Here is a 20,079-nt window from a genome sequence, read left to right as displayed (position 1 = left end):
GAATGGTAGGAAGCAATATTTGAGGGGAACGTTTGCTTCGTATTCTGGCGTCCTGATTGTCTGTCTAGTATTGGCTAAGAGGACATGAGAAGTCTAGGGTACCTGCCGAAGAATATACGAAGGGAAACTCATCATGACGACGGGATGGAAAGCAATGTTAGCACTGGAAGAGAAAATTGACTGTGATATATATGTATAATGCTGGGAGGGGAGAAGAACAGAGTTCCAGAGAGCAAATCTAGCGAGAGGGTATGAGAAGGAAGGAAGGAAGGGTAGAGACGGATGTGATAAAGAGGGTTGTGGAAGAGGGACGCGCACATCTGTGTAGAGGAAAATATCTGATAAGGATGTAGGATGTTGATGTTTATTAAGTGAAGCTCCTGTCGAGGAAGAGTGTTGATGCTGGTGTGTGTGGGGTGGTCAGAGGAAGAGCTGATGAAGACGAAAGGTTCAGTGTGTGGGGTGGTCAGAAAAGAAGACCTGAAGAAGACAAAAGGTGCAGGTGTGTAGGGCGATCAAATGAGGGTCTGAGAGTTGAAGACCTCTGTCAAAAGTGTGTGTTGCGTAATCAAGAAAAGAAGACAGAGACAAAGGGTACAGGTGTATGGAGTAGTCATATGGAAGCCTGAGAGAGGAAGACAATTGACATTAAGTATACAGGGTGTTCAAGGAACAGTGAGAGAGAGAGGAAGACAAGTAAATATGCGTTAGTGCAGAGTTAGGGAGGCTTGAGAGGAAAAGACAGACACCCAGATGTATCAGGTGCTTTTAGGAAGGGTACGTCACCAAGGGATACACAACCTGTACTGGCTGGCTGGGGAAAGCCTTGGTCGAGGAGGAGAGCGGCGCGGGGTTGTGGAGTGTTGTCAAAGACCCTGATAACGGGAGAGGAAACTGTGTGATGTTTGCATATAGCGTCAGGACACAGGAGCGAGGCAGCGACTCTCCGCGCGGTGGTGGTTCTCTCTTCCTTGCTTATCTCTTGGTCAAGCAATATAACACCCGTAGCAACTGGCTTTATACATTTAAAGGAATAGGTCTGGAAGATAGAGATATGGCAGGCATATCAACACTTTCAAAGACGAATCCAAGTGGCTGTCTGTATATATATATATATATATATATATATATATATATATATATATATATATATATATATATATATATATATATATATATATTACGGGAACTATTCTGCAACAATACGCGTCCTCATAGTGTGGAAACAACCTTAAACAAGCAAACAAAAGATGTTACATCTGTATCCATCTGTTTTGTGTCATTCTAAGAATGATCCAACTTAGCTGTGGCATCTGGCCAACGGCAGCACGAGTAGACAAATTAACATAATTCGTTTTCCCTTAATACTTAAGACACCCCACCTCCCAAAACAATATAGTATCAACGTGTTATCATTGACAGTTCTGTTTCTTATAACTAAAAGTTCCACTCGTAACACAATAGTTCATACACAGTGACTCCTCTTAGTAACAGATGGTCGGTGCGCCCGCCACCATACACATCTCCGTAATGTTGATTAATGTGGTAATGTGACTGGAATGGACACCACACCCCCTTACCCCACACACACCCACACACACACACACACACACACACACACACACACACACACACACACATACACACACACACACACACATATACACACACACACACACACACACACACACACACACACAGGGGGTGTCCGCTGGTAGCCTGTGATGAGAGACTTCCAATGCATTCATTACCTCCCACTGTCCGAATGGACATAATGAAACCCGGATGAGTAACAGTATCCCAGGGTATGAATGACGACACGACAGGCCAGACTGCGGTAGATATACTGATACATAAAATACATAAAAGCCATACAGGCGGTAAGAGAGACGATAAACGCTGCGATGAAACGTGAGGATACATAACCAAGTTTGATGTAGCGATGTAGGTCAGTAAATGATTGTGCAACACGGATGGTCTGGCGTCATCAGTGTCAGAGCTAACGAAGTGGAAGGTTGTGCTAATGACTGACGGTGTTGTATGATAAGACAGTGTATGACTATAAAATTTATATGATGAGAGGGTATATATATATATATATATATATATATATATATATATATATATATATATATATGTGTGTGTGTGTGTCTGTGTGTGTGTGTGATATACGCATTTCTAACACCAGACGACAGGAATACTTACGCAAGTCTGTGTCAGTCTTCGGACTGACAGTCAATCCTCTCCACTCGTTCTCACCCTCGTACACACACACACACACACACACACACACACACACACACACACACACACACACACACACACACATGTTCAAACACCCTATAAACATATGACAAGACGCTTCCGATGCTTTAGGTACAACCTTCCTTCTGATGTCACTCAACACCTGCTCTCCACATTTGTCCCACATTCCACCAACAGAGACATCACACACGGCGACGAAGACGCTGCATGACCTGTGGTCCCGGCCAGTGGACGTGGCCGGCTTCCTGAACGCTGCAGGAACCGCCAAAGAATGGGATGTATTTGCCGTTCATCTTATTATCCTAGGGTGCCACTCTGTCAGGCAGGGGTCCTGGCGTTGGCTGAAGGTCCTTACATCCAGGGGATCCCACATCGCTAGGGCTGCGCTAAGCTCATAAGCAAAGGGCCTGGTAGGTCTCCTTTGAAGAGAGATGGTTCTTTGATGAAGCTGTTCTCTGGGTTTTTTTTTTTTCCCTCCCTCAGTTGACGATGACGTAGCCTCGTGAGAGGTGACTCCTCACACACGCGTGGTGTCACCTCAAGCAGGAGGAGTCCGGTAACACACACACACACACACACACACACACACACACACACACACACACACATGTACACCTCTCATATTAAGGATCTTGCTAGTTTGACCAATTTCAGCTGAGTATACATTCTTCACTGGGGATGTAAACTGATAATTTATTGCAAAGTAACAGTAAGGCGAGGGGGGAAAAAAGGCTTATAAGGAGTGACACAGAGGCTGCAGACGACTAATAGTTGGGCGGGGAGTCTAACCTGATCTCGGAGCTTGGATTCGAAGCGTGTCATGTGTTCGAGACGAAGCAGTTAACTCACCTCCTACTCCCGCAGCAGCAGCAGCAGCCCCTCTCCCCCCAGCCCTCGCCATAACCCCGATTAGATTAGCTGGGAGTGAGGGAAGGAGAGAGAGAGAGAGAGAGAGAGAGAGAGAGAGAGAGAGAGAGCTAAAGGGGATATAGCAGTGGAGGAATTGTTAGCAAAGAGGGGAGTTGGTTATATAGATGGGGAAGGTGAAGGTGGAAGGAGAAAGAGAAGTAGATATATAGAATGAGTAATGAAGAGGGGGGAAAATAAGGAAGTATAATGAAAGAATTATTGAGAAATGGGGCGAGTGAAGGAAGAGGTAGATAGTGAGGGTGGAACAGAGGAGATGATGAGAATGACTGTGAGATTTGGAAGCAAAAACAGAGAGAGAGGAGGGAGTGAGGGATGTGTGTGTGTGTGTGTGTGTGTGTGTGTGTGTGTGTGTGTGTGTGTGAGAGAGAGAGAGAGAGAGAGAGAGAGAGAGAGAGAGAGAGAGCGACAGGGAGAGTGTGACGCCAGGAGCGTAGATGAGAGAAGGGAAGTCCAGTGAGAGGTGCGTACTTGCGTATCAACTCTCACCTGTGCTCTCTCTCTCTCTCTCTCTCTCTCTCTCTCTCTCTCTCTCTCTCTCTCTCTCTCTCTCTCTCTCTCTCTCTCTCGGACACACCAGTTAAAGTGGCAAGCCTTGTACCTGCTCATATTCCTATCAGAAATTATGGGCGCGGGTGCTGGAATAATCACCCTTTGCATTAATCATTTCGAGGGAACAGTCTTGTTACTCTTTATGATTACATATTCCCTGATTACTCATTGTATAAAGTGAACACTTTCGTATGTCTATTACGTACATATAAGACTCTCCCTTCGACTCGTTCCATTGAGACTAGGGGTAACAATGTATATAGAGGGATAAAAATCCTTGATTATTAATGATGGTAGAGTTGAATTAGTGTATATAGATATATGATTTTGTTTTGCCATGAGAGTCTCCCACACTGCTCGCTTTTAAGTGAGGTCAATAAAGGTCGAACCGCCAGGCGTGTGGTGGGAATTAACCAATTAGGGTTGAAATAGCCAACCCGGGCCGCGGATTGGCTGGGAATAGAAATACAGGAGCCACCCAAACCTTCACAGCAGCTGAGGCAGACAATATATATATATATATATATATATATATATATATATATATATATATATATATATATATATATATATATATATAGCCACCATCTTCGCCACCGCTGTGGCACAGAAGATAAATTAACACAGACACAGCATCTCCAACGCCGTAACAGCACTTAACAAAAAGCTTTTTTTGTTTTTAAGTTTTTACAGCAGCAGATACTAAGGTATACTCACGCTCGCAGATGTAAATAACTGCATCATCGCCATCACAGCGTAGGAAATACGGGCATCTGCCTCGTATGGCCATGTATAGAGAGGGAAATGATATGATTCTCAGACACAGTTACGAGTATAAAGAAATAAGGCCACTGCTGGAGCGATTTTTATTTCCCTACAGGAAAACAGAAATTGAAATCGGTGCTTTTAAAACTTCCAACTCTCAAAGGAGACATTAGAAAAAGGATCAGTGACAAAGATCAAAGATATATGTGTCAATATAGTTTCGTTCCGTTGAAACAGCAAAAACATATTCTTCACCTCGGGCGAAATTGAAAGCTTCGGTTGACGTAACTAAGTGAACGACTTGTATTTATAGATAAAAGGCCTTACTGAAGAAAATGGCTTCGAAAGCCTTTCGTTTGACGGTAACCGGCAGTCCCTTCAAAGAATGATTGATGTTGAAGTCGTAGTTACCAATGGGAAATCTAGATCCACGGACATATAATACTAGTAATTTGATTGCCCTCTTTAGATCCTTTTTTTTTTAATAGATATGAAAGATTAAATGGCCTACCACACGTGTCTGTTTTTCTCATAATCTAGTAATCTGAGAATTGAGTAATTATTTTTTAATACGTGGCTTTATATTGCCGTATGACACAACATCACCCATCTTCACTGCAGCAGGTAACACACTATCTTCCCCATCACTGCGACAGATAACGCCTCTTCTTTCCCATCACTGCAACAGATAACGCCTCATCTTCACCATCACTACAACAGATAACGCTTCATCCTTCCCATCACTGCAACAGATAACACACTATCTTCCCCATCACTGCGACAGATAAAGCTTCATCTTTCCCATCACTGCAACAGATAACGCCTCATCCTTCCCATCACTGCAACAGATAACACACTATCTTCCCCATCACTGCGACAGATAAAGCTTCATCTTTCCCATCACTGCAACAGATAACGCCTCATCTTTCCCATCACTGCAACAGATAACGCCTCATCTTCACCATCACTGCGACAGATAAAGCTTCATCTTTCCCATCACTGCAACAGATAACGCCTCATCTTTCCCATCACTGCAACAGATAACGCCTCATCTTCACCATCACTACAACAGATAACGCTTCATCCTCACCATCACAGCAATAGGTAACACACCATCTTCACCATCATATAAGCATATACCACTCCCTTTCCACCATCGCAATAGCTCAACATTGATAACATTGACCATTTCCCTCACAAAGGAATATTTCGACCCTTTATCTGTCTGTTATATCCGGCTGTCCCCATCGACACAGTCATCTCCATCATATCACCACATCCCATAAAACACAACATATATCCATCGATATAACACTCTCATAAGGACGTAATTCCCTTTCACTGGGGGCATCATCTTCATCACTATGACTCCCTCTAGTATCTCCACACAATAAGCCTACCTATTTTTTATGGTATGATAATGTCATCATCAGGTAGCCGAGTGGTACTAAATACTCTTTAATGATATTAGGGTATTTAACCCTCCCTCCGAGGCCGAGGAATAGACGCCTCATAGGAGGAGGATTGAGAGTCCAATCTTGAGCATCACTATGGCATCTTTCGAGACATAACTGGGAAGCTGGTGGCTGATTCTAGTGAGAAACTGTAGAAGTTGGTGACTGAGTTTGGAAAAGTGTACGAAAGGAGAAAGTTGAGAGTCATCGTCTTTTCTCCCCTTTGAAGGGTGATTCATCCGTTACGTTGATGAGCTTTCGAAATCTTCAGGATCTAGGAAATCATTGATATATTTCATATGTGTGTGATCCGTAGAGAAGATCCTATTGTTATTTGTCTTTCTGGTCCATAGATCTTTCCACCTTAATGATGTTAGGGGAAACCGTAATTTTCGACATTATAATCAATGTGTCCTTTTTTTTTTAATCTTATCTTATGGCTATGGGGTACACTGGTTATCTTATGGATATGGGGTGACACCGGATATCATATTTCTTATCGGTAGGTTTCCTTTTATTTGGTTAGATAGAAAGACCTTCTCCCGTTCTCCTTTTTCTAATCGGTAGGTCATCTTATCTGAGGAATATAGAGAGACGTTGTTGTCATTGTGATAAAGTAGACGTCCATATTAAATGATTTGAAATACGTCTCATTATCAGGTCATTCCTTGTCGTAAGGAGGCCCATCTCTTCCGTTCGTTGAATGTGCTATCATTTTCTATAGGTATCGTTCGTTATATGATGTCCCCATTTTCTTTAAATTTTCTTTACATAGAGATTCCTAAGAGAGTGAAGGTGTCACAAAGCGTAAGACGAAATGCAGTGGAATTCAACATTGCTGGCCTGAAGCTTCCATGAAATGAAACTTCATCATATAACCAAGCCTAATTAAGGTGCCTGATTTATTGGCCAATCCTTAGTAAGGGGGGTGGGGGAGATGAACAGCTGGGTTGACTGTGGACCGACTGCCGCAACCAGGATTCGAACCTATGCGACCAGCATCCATACACACATCATCATCAAACTCGGCATACTCATGCTCGTCCTCCTCAAACTCAGCATTCATATATACTCAGCATCAACGAGGCAGAAACGCTGTCAGTGTGGGGCCCAGGGTTCGTCCAGAGAGAGTTTCCCGACGTCGCCACCAGATGCCACCCATAGTACACCCGTATCTGCCCCTGGCCAGCGAGAATTGGATTAGGGCGAGATCAGACCGACGCAAACAGGTCGGGTATCGACCTAAGTGCATTATTTACGCTATTTAATGACATTACAGTCATTGTTATGGTAATGATAGAATGAAAGTCATGACAGAAATGATATTTGATATTATTATTATTATCATTATTATTATTATTATTATTATTATTATTATCATTATAACTATTATTATTATTATTAATATTATTATTATTATCATTATTATCATAATCATTAGTGGTAGTAGTAGTTGTAGTAGTAGTAGTAGTAGTAGTTCTTCCGTGATGCCATTTTCTTCAACCCCCCAACCCAGTTAATCAAAAGATATGTCGCTCCCAAAATGCCCATTTAGGGATACTTACTGTACGAGTAATAAAGGCTTGCGTGTCGTAATGAACGTGCGTGTTTCGGTACCGGAATATACCTTTCGTGTGTGTGTGCGTGCGTGTGTGTGTGTGTGTGTGTGTGTGTGTTCCTACACGTGGTGTGTGCAATTAATTACCTATACGTAATTAACCATCTGTGCGGTAGGGGAAGGGAGTTGTGTACTAGTGGGGGACCCTTAAACATTTTTCTATTATTACACAACTTTTGTTGATTTCTGTATACTCAGTCTTCGCAAGTCCCTCACTCAGTTTATCGTAATCATTCATTTCTCTTGTACTGGGGAAAGCATTTCTCTACCTTCCTTCCTTCCTTCCTTCCTTCCTTCTGGTTAATTTCCTGATGTGTTTTCTGTTATAGCTATTGGTTGTTCTGTCTCCATCATCTTTCGAAGATCTGTTCACTGTCAGGGTTCATCATTATGGTTAGTGATAGATGAATGCTTGTGATTAAGTCACCCCTTACTCTTCTCTCCTCCATGGTGAACAAAACGAATGGCTTCGAACTCCGTGCTGTGTGATTACTGTAGGTGTATTACGAGAGGGTAATTTCACACTCGTGTGCCCACGTATGCATAAATTACGTACTTCATCATTGTCCTTTCTGTTTACACACACACACACACACACACACACACACACACACACACACACACACACGTGCATCGTAACATAGGCCAGGTGTGTGTGTGTGTGTGTGTGTGTGTGTGTGTGTATTGGTGTGTGTGTGTGTGTGTATGTATTGGTGTGTGTGTGGATGTGTTACGAGGATAGAGTTATACACGCGTGTTATCCCGTCTCCTAACATTGTACATATGGACCATGTCTTTACTCCTTTGTGCTTACACGCATAGGAATGCATACGCATTGTAGAAGAGCGAAGTGTGTGTACCTGTATGCGTGCGTGGAGGAGGTGTTCCTCAAAGCAGCGCGACAAAAGGCGCAGGAAACAAAGAAAATCCAGCCAGCTTGATCATAAGTGGCGCTTCCTCCACCACTTCCTCCACCACTTCCTCCACCACAAGGTGGAGGAGGAAGGGGCAAGGGAGAGAGATGGCAGTAAACACGGCTGGAGGGCGTGTGTGTGTGTGTGGTGGGGTCAGCCACGACCCTACAGCTGCCAAATGTAATTCTGGAGGTTAATTACCTGGTGCGTGTGTGGCCGGAGGGGGTGAAGGGGCGTGGCTGAGGAAGAAGGGTGGAGGGTGCGGCATGGTGTGTGTGTGAGTGCGTGAGGAGACACCAGGGTGCGTTAGACGGGAGGAGAGAGTTTACGAACTAGATAATTCGAGAGGGGGGTGTGTTGATGATGGTGAAGAGGGGGGGAATAAAATGGACGTTTCTGTTAATTAATTCGTGAGATGTTACATGAAAGGGGTTCCTGTGTGGCCCTGGACTTGTAGGGATGATGAACTAAGCTATGGTTCTGGTGTGTAGAGACACACACACACACGCACACACACACACACACACATCTATCTATATTTCTATGTAATCCATCTATAGCTATCTCTACATATCTCTCTATCTATCTTATCTATCTATCTATCAGTCCATACATCTATCTCTCTCTCTCTCTCTCTCTCTCTCTCTCTCTCTCTCTCTCTCTCTCTCTCTCTATATATATATATATATATATATATATATATATATATATATATATATATATATATCTTTTTTAACTAAACTTTGCTTGACAGATCTCTGTCTGCATGAGAACATATACATGGACTCCACACTGTGTGGTAACAATGTATATTTTTTCCTCCCCTGGTAACTGATATTACCAATTACTGTGTAACGGCTTCCAGTGGCACTTTTCCCCTAAAATATTTTGCGTCGCCGATGCTGACGGATTTTTTTTCTTTTTTTGCCGATATCTGCAGCGACACAGGACTATACCAGAGAGAGAGAGAGAGAGAGAGAGAGAGAGAGAGAGAGAGAGAGAGAGGATAGGGTTAAATGATATCTTCGTGGGACGCGTGCAGCACGCGCTCTTTGCCCGTGGCTCATGTTGTTTATGACATGTCAATCACAATCCCCAACCCCACACCTCCTCCTCCTCCTCTTCCTCCTCCGGAGAGCTTACCCCAACCTCCCCTAAACCACTAAACCCATCCTTCACCTCTCCCCCCCTTCCCCGCTCGCCCATCTCCCACGACCTACCTTAGTTCATAACTTTACCTGCTTATTTGGTTACCATATATTTGCAGAATGAATACCAGGAGGGAGGAGGTGTTTAGTTTTTGGTCTAATGCACACTCGTGTGGCCCCTGTCACTCGAATTTTCTCTCTCCCCTCGTACAACTTCTTGATAGAGTTATTATCTCCCGTCAGCACCGACCCTGTACCTCTGCTGGGGTGAGGGAAGTGGTAGGCGGAAGTGAGGCATAAGGCAAAGAGTCTTCCATCGCCAGTGCAATACAAGCCATGCACTCAGTCCTGGCCTGTCCACTCCCCACCCAACAGTGGAGGATAAACCTCATGGCTTGACTGTAAGGATCATTGTGCCCCGGAGGCCTCTCCCCAGTGTTGCAATCTCAAGAAAGAAACGCCTCGTGATCATGGCAATCCCAAGGAATGGATCGTGATCACCTCTGATGGTGCATTTGCCATCGTCATTTCTTCGGGTCGTCTCGTATCCCATAACAGTAGATCACGGAATGAGCAAGATTTTTTTTTATTTCCTGGTCGTCTGAGAATGATGGAGGAGGCGACTTTGTCTGGCAATACAACGAAGGCTTTGTAAAACTGGTCGATGTATATTTTGTAAAACTGGTCGATGTATATTTTGTAAAACTGGTCGATGTATATTTTGTAAAACTGGTGGATGTATATTTTGTAATGCTTGGTCGATGTATATGACCTCTTCTTTTTGTTCTGTTTTTAAGGGGAGGTTGTATCCCAACTTTTTTTTTTACCGAAGGCTGAAAACAATTTTCTCAAAAGCTGTTTTCAGTGTCATTTCACGATACAAAGAAGCGTATGTCTGTTCTGTAATCTGTAAGTTTACCAGACACAGAAAGGAGTGTATTGCTCAGCAGGCTTGTTTACGGTGGTGTTTACATTCATTACCGTAGGAGATTTACAGAGAAAATGGTCAGGATTGGCTGATCCGTATGGATGACTAATCCACCCAGCAACACTGTACTTGTAACGCAACGTTATGGAAATGTTGTGTCTCTATAACGCCAGAGATTGAACTGACTTACGCATTCGAGATGAGGTTGATCAACGATGACATAGTCTTGATTGTCTGTAAGATACACCAGGGAGAAGAGTTAATTACTGAGATACAAACTCTGATATATCAAATAAAAAAAAAAAACAAGAGATATGGGCACGTAAATGAATATTGAAGCGAACGCTGTCATACAGTAATGAATCCTCTAACACAGTAATCTATTCTGTGTGGCTGATTTATTTCATACAAAACGGTGCACGGTTGATGAGCGTGTATGCGTCCACGTACATGGGTTTTTTTTACTATGAGTCTGCTGTTCCATACACTAGATCCAAAGGGATTTATGAATTGTCCTCTGTACACTAGATGTAAAGATATTTTTCGAAATTTTTCCCCGACTTAAAATTACTTTTATAGGTTATACTGTGGGTTATATATTCCCCAATTTAATCCTTTTATGATCGTATTGAAATCTGCCTCTCTGCAGGTGCCGATTTAAGGTGCTGTTCCTTACATGCCCTTCCTGAAGTACCATAATGACACGTACTCCTTCCAGGTAACAGTGATTACACACACACACACACACACACACACACACACACACACCTGTTCCTCCCAAGGCACAATTATCATAACATGCGTTCCTCTCAAGGAACTGTGATTATAACACCTCTACCTCCCAAAGTACGACCATAATAACACCTGTTCCTCCCAAAGAACAGCGATTATAACACCTGTTCCTCTCAAAGTACAACGATTATAACATCTGTTCCTCTCAAAGTACAACGATGATAATAGTTGTTCTCCCAAATGCACAATGATCATAACACCTGTTCCTACCCCAAGGTACATCATAACACCTGTCCCTACCCCAGGGTACATCATAACACCTGTTCCTACCCAAAGGTACATCATAACACCTGCCCCTACCCCAAGGTACATGATAACACCTGTTCCTACCCCAGGATAACAAGTAGGATCACACCTTCCCCTCCCAGGTCACCACAGTAAGATCTGCTCCCCCTCCCTAAGGTACCACAACGGGGAGGTGGTGCAGTACTCCGGGAAGAAAGACGTGGCGGTACACACGCGGGACGGCCGCTCCAGGCTCGTCGTGGTGGACGTCGGACCCCAGCACTCCGGTAACTACACCTGTGCCCCGGAAAATGCAGTTCCGGCCACCGTCACCGTGTATGTCCTCAGAGGTGAGTGTAAGGAGTAGGTAGAGGTGTGTAGAGGGGCTGTAGTTTGATGAATACTCCTCAGAGGTGAGTGTAAGGAGCAGGTAGAGGTGTGTAGAGGGGCTGTAGTTCGATGAATACTCCTCAGAGATGGGTGTAAGGAGCAGGTAGAGGTGTGTAGAGGGGCTGTAGTTGATGAATACTCCTCAGAGGTGAGTGTAAGGGGCAGGTAGAGGTGTGTAGAGGGGCTGTTGTTAATGAATACTCCTCAGAGGTGGGTGTAAAGGGGAGCAAGGAGAGGTGTGTAGAGGGGCTGTAGTTTGATGAATGCTCCTCAGAGGTGAGTGTAAGGAGCAGGGAGAGGTGTGTAGAGGGGCTGTAGTTTGATGAATACTCCTCAGAGGTGAGTGTCTAGGCGGGGGTGGAGAGGTGTGTAGAGGGGCTGTAGTTGATAAATACTCCTCAGAGGTGGGTGTAAGGGGCATGGAAAGGTGTGTGTGTATATAAGAGCAGTGGTCTGGTAGGTACATGCTGTCTGTAGAGGTAGGGTGTGGGTGTGCTCCTACCTGTGTTGTTAACCGTGTGTTGATGTTAATGTCAATGCCTCGAGGTCCTTATGTTTATTTTTTGTTTTTGTTTTTTTGTTTTTCGTTTTGTTGTTTGGGTTCTTGCTGTTATTTATTTTTTTCTTTTGTTTCTCTGTGTACTTATACTTACGAATTAGTGTAAGTATCACAGATATAATAGGTGTTATTTGAGTATGTTGGGTACACGAGTGTTAACCGTTGGGTTCCAGGGTGTGTTGCACAGTCTGTGGACAGTCACCGGCTCTTCTTATCTGCGTTATCAGTTACTCCATCAATTATGGTTAATTACCCCCCACCCCAACCACCCTTGGAGGGATAATACGTCACTTGTGTTTGTGTTTGTGTTTTTGTTTTTTTTTTTTTTTTTTGTACCAGGAAGTGATGTTTACAACGGTGATCATCACCTAGACAAATGAGGGGTGGGTGTTTTTTTTTTCTTTTAAATGCCTCTTGTGTCGCCATTGTCAATTAAACTGCCCAGTGAACGAAGAGAGAGAGAGAGAGAGAGAGAGAGAGAGAGAGAGAGAGAGAGAGAGAGAGAGAGAGAGAGAGAGAGAGAGAGTGTGTGTGTGTGTATGCGAAGGAATGCATCGCGAGAACAAGAGTTTGTGCATGTCATGCTCCACGCTGATCCTCTGGTTCCCACCACTGCAGCAGCACTGTTCCCAATTTATGACTCTTTAAAGCTAATCTATATTCTCATTAGACATCCACTGAGGGTCTAGAGGCACGGCAGGTAATCATCTGGTAGGATGCAATATTTCTCCTTTTTTCTCTCTCTGTCTCTCCTTTTTTTTCTCCCTGTCTCTCTCTCCTTTTTTTTCTCTCTGTCTCTCTCTCCTTTTCTCTACAGCGGAGAATACTTAGACCAAAGTCATTAGAGGAGATAGATGACTTGGAACCTGGTACCTATATAGATAGATAGATAGATGGATAAATAGATAGATAGATACATAGATAGATAGATAGATATGTGTGTGTGTGTGATTACATCAACACTGTTCAGTGCTATGCATGGAGAGGGAAGGTAAGGGGAATAGGTGATGGAAGAGAGACTAACCGAACAAGGAGACTGATGATGGAACAGGAAATAACTCGGTAATAAAGATCATGGAAGGGGTAAAACTGAGCGGCGAAACTGACGGAAGAGGGGATAAGTGTGGCATGAAAATGATGGAACGAGGAGTTATACTCAGGCACCAGAGATCCTGGCCTAGAACGAGGCTGTATATATATATATATATATATATATATATATATATATATATATATATATATATATATATATATATATATATATACCCTCTACATAACCAATAACACCCGTGACCATTATCCCCTCCCTTCACCACCAACAACTTACTCCACCATACTCCCCCTGTTAACACAGTCACCTCCTCGTTTACTCCACCACTCACTCGCTCCCCCCATCCCCCACTATTACCGCCACCACACATCCCCATCAGCGCCACCAGACCCCTGTGTCCCCCGCCCCATCATCTAGTTTGGACTGGCTGACCATTAAGGGTCTCCATGCAATCACCCCATTGTCCCAACTCTGACCATTATTGATGTCCAGTATCTGTACCTGACATTGATGTATTGAGCTTTGTTGTTAATACTTTTGTTGCCCTGTGTGTGTATAGAGGATACTTGTGTGTGTGTGTGTGTTTGTGTATAGGGGATAGGTGTGTGTGTGTGTGTGTGTGTGTGTGTATAGGGGATACGTGTGTGTGTGTGTAATCATGAGTAGGGCGTAGGTATGTATAGGTATTTGTGTATGTGTACGCTGGCGCGCATACTCATACACATCGCAGAAAATACATGTATACAAAAAGACGCAAACACAGGACCACACACACACACACACACACACACACACACACACACACACACACACATAAACAAGCACACGTTGCTACACCTACACAGACGCAAGGACACATGCACATAATGTGAAACATACACCAACCGAATTGGAATACTATTTCGTAAGATATTTACGAAGCGAAATCATTTTCAGGGTTTTTACATTGTAGGAAAAATTTCGTTTGATTCCCAGGGAAGTCTCGATAACGCGTGCTCTAACTCCACCTCTGATTCATAGAAAAAAAAAGAGAGAAAAAAGGAGAATAACTCACAGCATCAGAAACATTAGCAATTAATTCCCTGCGTCGCTGAGTCAACTCGATACATCCGTCTATAATCAGCATATGATAATATTTGCATAGTAATTACAGTCTGATAGATTTGGATATTTTAAACCTCGGTTCGGAACTCTCTCTCTCTCTCTCTCTCTCTCTCTCTCTCTCTCTCTCTCTCTCTCTCTCTCTCTCTCTGCTTGTGAAACATGCCACTAAACATGTTTCCTCCTTCGTCTAAGATCACCAGAGTAAGCGCCATGCCTCCTCGCCAAAGCGTGTGTAGATAACTCAAATTATCTTTCGTTACAAGGTCAGGCATATCACGAGGAAGTGGGGAGGAAAAAATGATCCCATTTAGGCTAGTGTCTTTAATTATGATATCGACTTGATAGCTTTAGTCAACATCTGTCTAGCTACATTGCCCTCAAAGCCGCGTAAGTCACTTTAGGAAATAGTGTGTGTGTGTGTGTGTGTGTGTGTGTGTGTGTGTGTGTGTACCATGTATGTGTATGTGTAGTGCGTGTCTGCATGTATTGGGGTTAGGAAGCGTTTCTCATAAACCCCACTTGTGAGCAAGAGGGGGTTCTCATGAGCCCCCACCTTGTGAGCAAGAGATGATTCTCATGAGCCCCCACCTTGTGAGCAAGAGGGGGTTCTCATGAGCCACCACCTTGTGAGCAAGAGATGATTCTCATGAGCCCCCACCTTGTGAGCAAGAGGGGGTTCTCATGAGCCACCACCTTGTGAGCAAGAGATGGCTCTCATGAGCCACCACCTTGTGAGCAAGAGATGGCTCTCATGAGCCACCACCTTGTGAGCAAGAGATGACTCTCATGAGCCACCACCTTGTGAGCAAGAGATGACTCTCATGAGCCACCACCTTGTGAGCAAGAGATGGCTCTCATGAGCCACCACCTTGTGAGCTAACATTGTCTTCCTTCCCGCAGCGGGAGGGGCGGCGGCGGCGCCCCCCTCCAATAATCCCCTTCTTGTGAGCTAACATGTCTTCCTCCTTGCTCCTCCTTCTGCAGCGGGAGAACACCCGGCGGCCATGCAGCGAGGGGAGAGCTCCACAGCCGTGCCCAGGACCTCCTTCCTCCTCCTCCTTGCCATCTGCTCCGCCTTCATCGTCCTCGCCAGATGATGAGATACCCCGGCAGGACGAGTCGACGAGAACTCCACCACGACAGACGAGAGGGATATCCTCCTCCTCCTATTCCTATTCCTCCTTTTCCTCCTCCTCCACCGCCACTACCACCACCTCTTCCTCCTCCTCCTCCTCCGCCACAGCCACCGCCACCACCTCTTCCTCCTCCTCCTCCTCCGCCACCGCCACCACTACCTCTCTCCTGCCGCTTGAACTTCATCCTTCGTCGGGTTATTGTAATTCTGGCGAGGTACAGGACGAGTGTGATGGAAGATCGGAGGACCAACATGACCTGGAGGGCCGGGGAGTGTGTCTTTCTCTCTCCCTCTCTCTCTCATCTCAAGAAACAGTTTACGACCGATGGGTCCTGGCGTCGGACGTGATACCCGGACATAAAGCTAGACGGATATATTGTTCTTGGGGTGGGGGTGTGGGGGGACGTTATTATCCCTCACATTAACCTGGGTGACGTGTGTTATGGGACATGACGTTCAAGGGAGGGGCGTAGTATCGGCTGTCATCAACTTGGTTGACGTGTGCTATAAGATTTGATGTTCCGAGGTGACTTCTGTCTGTCATTAACTTGGGTGACGTGTTAATGGGACGTGATGTTCCGGGATGACTTCTGTCATTAACTTGGGTGACGTGTTAATGGGACGTGATGTTCCGGGGTGACGTCTATCTGTCATTAACTTGGGCGACGTGTTAATGAGACGTGGTGTTCCGGGTTTCCTGTTATCTGTCATCAACTTGGGTGACGGGGCAATGGGACCTGGTATCTGTGGACATCTTAGATGAAATGCATTATTGGAAACAATAAAGACAATGATTTGGATGAGGTTAGGTATAAAGGCTGTGGACGTCAGCTGTTCAGCTGAAGTACCCTACATAGCTTTGTAAACGTTAGCTGGGAGTCTGTAGACGTCAAAGTTTAGTTGAAGTGTGTTGCATTGGGAGGGCTAAACTCGTTACCAGCTTTATTGAACCTTATCACAGATGGCTGATCACAGATGGCTGATCACAGATGGCTGCAGCTCAGAAGAAATGGGTTAGACTGTGTTATATGGAGCAACAGACCTCACCAGCTTACCTGAGGTGCTTTTACGGAGCTCAAAGCGTCAGTGAACTTGAATGAGACAGCCATCGTGGTGCTACACTGAACATGGACTTTCACTGAACGCACAGTGCCCTCCAACTGCAAGGGTTCGAACCCCCTACCATTCGTGTGGGGAATGGATATGCTAAAACTAGGCTGTATAGCCTAGTGGTTTAGCGTGCCCAGCTCCAACACGAATGGTAAGGGGTTCGAACCCTTGCTGTTGGAGGGCATTATGTGATTATATATATATATATATATATATATATATATATATATATATATATATATATATATATATATATATATATATATATATATAATTTCTGGCGCTTGAAATTAAAACCACTCCGGCTAATAATTACCAGAAGGCGTTGTTTTCCATGTTATTAACTTCCTTGTGAAGAAGGTAAAAAAAAAAAAAAAAAAAAAGAAAAGATAAATAGATAAGATTGCTTCTCAGGTAGAAATTAGCCCTCCATGAGTAGGTAAGAGAGGCGCGCCATCCCACACCACTTCAAAGATTGATACCAGACCATATAATGAGAAGGCTTGCGTAACGCTCCTTAGGCGCGAGACTCACCTGACGGAGGCTTTTGTATGGTAGCCAAGTGCATCGCCGCCCGCGGGCTGGGGGCTTCCTACACTTACGTACCCTCCAGCAGGATTTTGAAAGTCGTACGTAGAATTTTTATTTCGGGCTCTGGAGTCTAATTAACTCGTTAGTGTATATGGATAACACTTTGCAATATATATATATATATATATATATATATATATATATATATATATATATATATATATATAACTTTAATTGCCTTAATGATCAAATATCAGTGTTACTTTCATCGCAAAAGAAAATTTAGTAAAACGTTCGCGTCTGACAGAATTAAATTATTAATCTTATGAGAGACGTTGGTCGGTCAATTAAAGGCTCAACAGTCACTCAGGTGATGGTAGGGAGTGTCAAGCCCGCCAATCAGCAACAACCACGTCATCCAATTAGTGATGCCAGAATCGCCCATACTGATTAGCCAAGCTTGTCAGCTTACTCGTCGGAATTATGACGTCAAACGTAAGATCCGAAGTGATCCACTAGCTTGAGGGAACAGCAGCTCCATCACACCCAGGTCCATATATATATATATATATATATATATTTATATATATATACGATAGTACCTGCTTTTTCTATACAGATTTCTTGGATTTTCTCTGTCCCTCTCTGGTGGATACTTTGATAAAGAGAATGGCATCAACGTTGAGAGAGAGAGAGAGAGAGAGAGAGAGAGAGAGAGAGAGAGAGAGAGAGAGAGAGAGAGAGAGAGAGAGAGAGAGGATATATTTTGAGGTGGAGGTGGACACTGGAGGATTTTCCCTGGACGCTGTCGGTGGCGACAAAAAAAGAAGGGAAAAAAGACGATTAATGTGAACTCAAAAGGAATTTGCAGAAGGAAAACATAAAAAAAAGATATTTTCCTCAGTGTATGGTAGGTTTATTGTGAACATTCAGGCACTTCTGTACATATGTAATATTTTTTTTTTTCATTTGATAGGCACATATGTGATCTCACTGATGTGTGGGAGGGGAGGGTGGGTTCTACGTGATATATGGGTATATAGATATAGAAATACAATGACCTATATTTCAATATCTTCGTGTGGTGTCAGGCTCGAGAGCTGATAACGAGCTGCTAAGCACCGCACCACCTCCTCCCCACACCCAAAAAAAAAGATAATAAGGACTTGTCTGTTATATACTCGCTCCTCACCAGTTTGACATGATCTTAAAGTGAAATGTCTACTCGTGGACAATCCATGGCTCTCTCGCGCGCCAGCGACTGCGTTCGCGCGCCTGCGTGCGTGTGTGTGTGTGTGTGTGTATGTGTGTGTGTGTGTGTGTGTGTGTGTGTGTGTGTGTGTGTGTGCAAGTTTTGAAGTTGTCCTTTTCGTTTTTACCACATCGTATATTTCCAGGGTAGTGACGACAAGCCTTAGCAAAATAAGGCAGATTATTCTTGGAGGAAAAAAATATATATGAAATAATAAGAACCTGGTCAAAAAAAAGGGAGAAAAAGTTGTCTTTGTAAAGAAAAACAGAAGAAAATATATATATATATAAACTATGTCTTTTTTCTATATCCCCCAATTCTGGGGAGGAGATTCAAGACTTGGTTAATGTGTGCTACATAAGGATTATGTGTTACGAACTCGCGAGTGTACATATGAACAGTGATTTTATACTGTGTACAAATGAGGAGACATCAAGATGCAGCATACAGACCCATTCATGTGAGGATGTGTGGGTCGAACTCAGAATTCCCCTCAGAAGGGGACACTGCTCTGTCCTCACTGGACGGTGTATATAGACATTCATACATACATAACATAACATACAGGCGTCACTCCCCATACTGATGTAGCCATGTTGAACTCTTTGTGTTCTAGTAACATAGCGTGTAAGTGTTTTTTTGGTACGCAATCATCCACCACTCACCGTACTTTTGCCATACTGAAAACCGTGCTTAATTTTCACCTTTCTTACTGAACCTGTTATGATAAAGATTTGATATATACACGGATGAAAGTCTGTTTATATATATACATATATATAAATATTATCTTATTTTCATGTCTATCTATCTGTTCAGTCAATGGCTTTCTTTTTTGGGGTTTATTTTTTTTCTTGAACATCTTGGCGATCTGCAGATTCTGTTCAAATGTAAGAAAATAAAAGATTATATATACATGCATATATATATATCTAGGTCTCTTACAAAAATGGAATTTATCCATGACTAATGTACCGTAGTGTTAAGACAAATATTAGTGTACCATTTGTCTATGTGATCTTCAATGGATTAAACTGTATTTTTAGAATAATTGGTGTTTCTCTTCTGCCCATATGACGAGAACATGAACACACATACCTGCAACTTGGTACAGTACATAAAACTGTATTTTTTTTTTTATAACCAGTGAGTGAAACTTTGAGATACAGGTGAGAGAGAAAACCTACAGCAGTTCAATCATTCAGACAAAATTCTTGATTTTTTTTCTTATATTGTTTCAGCACAATTTTTGGCCTCTCCTGTGGACCCTTGTCAGCTGTGAACTAAGAGTGACAGAGGAGGAGAACAACACGCAAACATGCTCAGGTAACTATTGCATTTGACACTATGTAGCTTTTG

The 20,079-nt window shown here is 43.4% G+C and overlaps 1 protein-coding gene across 5 annotated transcripts in view; it reads left to right on the top strand.

Annotated features, from left to right (window-relative positions):
* LOC139753711 (neurotrimin-like) overlaps positions 1-20,079 on the top strand; it is a 518,149-nt gene that overhangs the window by 249,029 nt on the left and 249,041 nt on the right. For 4 of the 5 annotated variants that reach the window (XM_071670444.1, XM_071670445.1, XM_071670443.1 and 1 more), the window contains 2 exons: positions 11,766-11,938; positions 15,677-19,771. In XM_071670444.1, the coding sequence (XP_071526545.1) occupies positions 11,766-11,938; positions 15,677-15,789 (286 nt within the window). In that variant the 3' untranslated portion in view covers positions 15,790-19,771. Of the gene's footprint in view, positions 1-11,765; positions 11,939-15,676; positions 19,772-19,961; positions 20,047-20,079 lie in introns of those variants that run through there. The other variant, XR_011713754.1, reaches the window with a different exon arrangement.

Source organism: Panulirus ornatus, chromosome 15 (assembly GCF_036320965.1).
Source record: "Panulirus ornatus isolate Po-2019 chromosome 15, ASM3632096v1, whole genome shotgun sequence".
NCBI classification, from domain to species: domain Eukaryota; kingdom Metazoa; phylum Arthropoda; class Malacostraca; order Decapoda; family Palinuridae; genus Panulirus; species Panulirus ornatus.
Note: the sequence above shows the minus strand (reverse complement) of the source record. Positions and strands in the feature narration are given on the sequence as shown.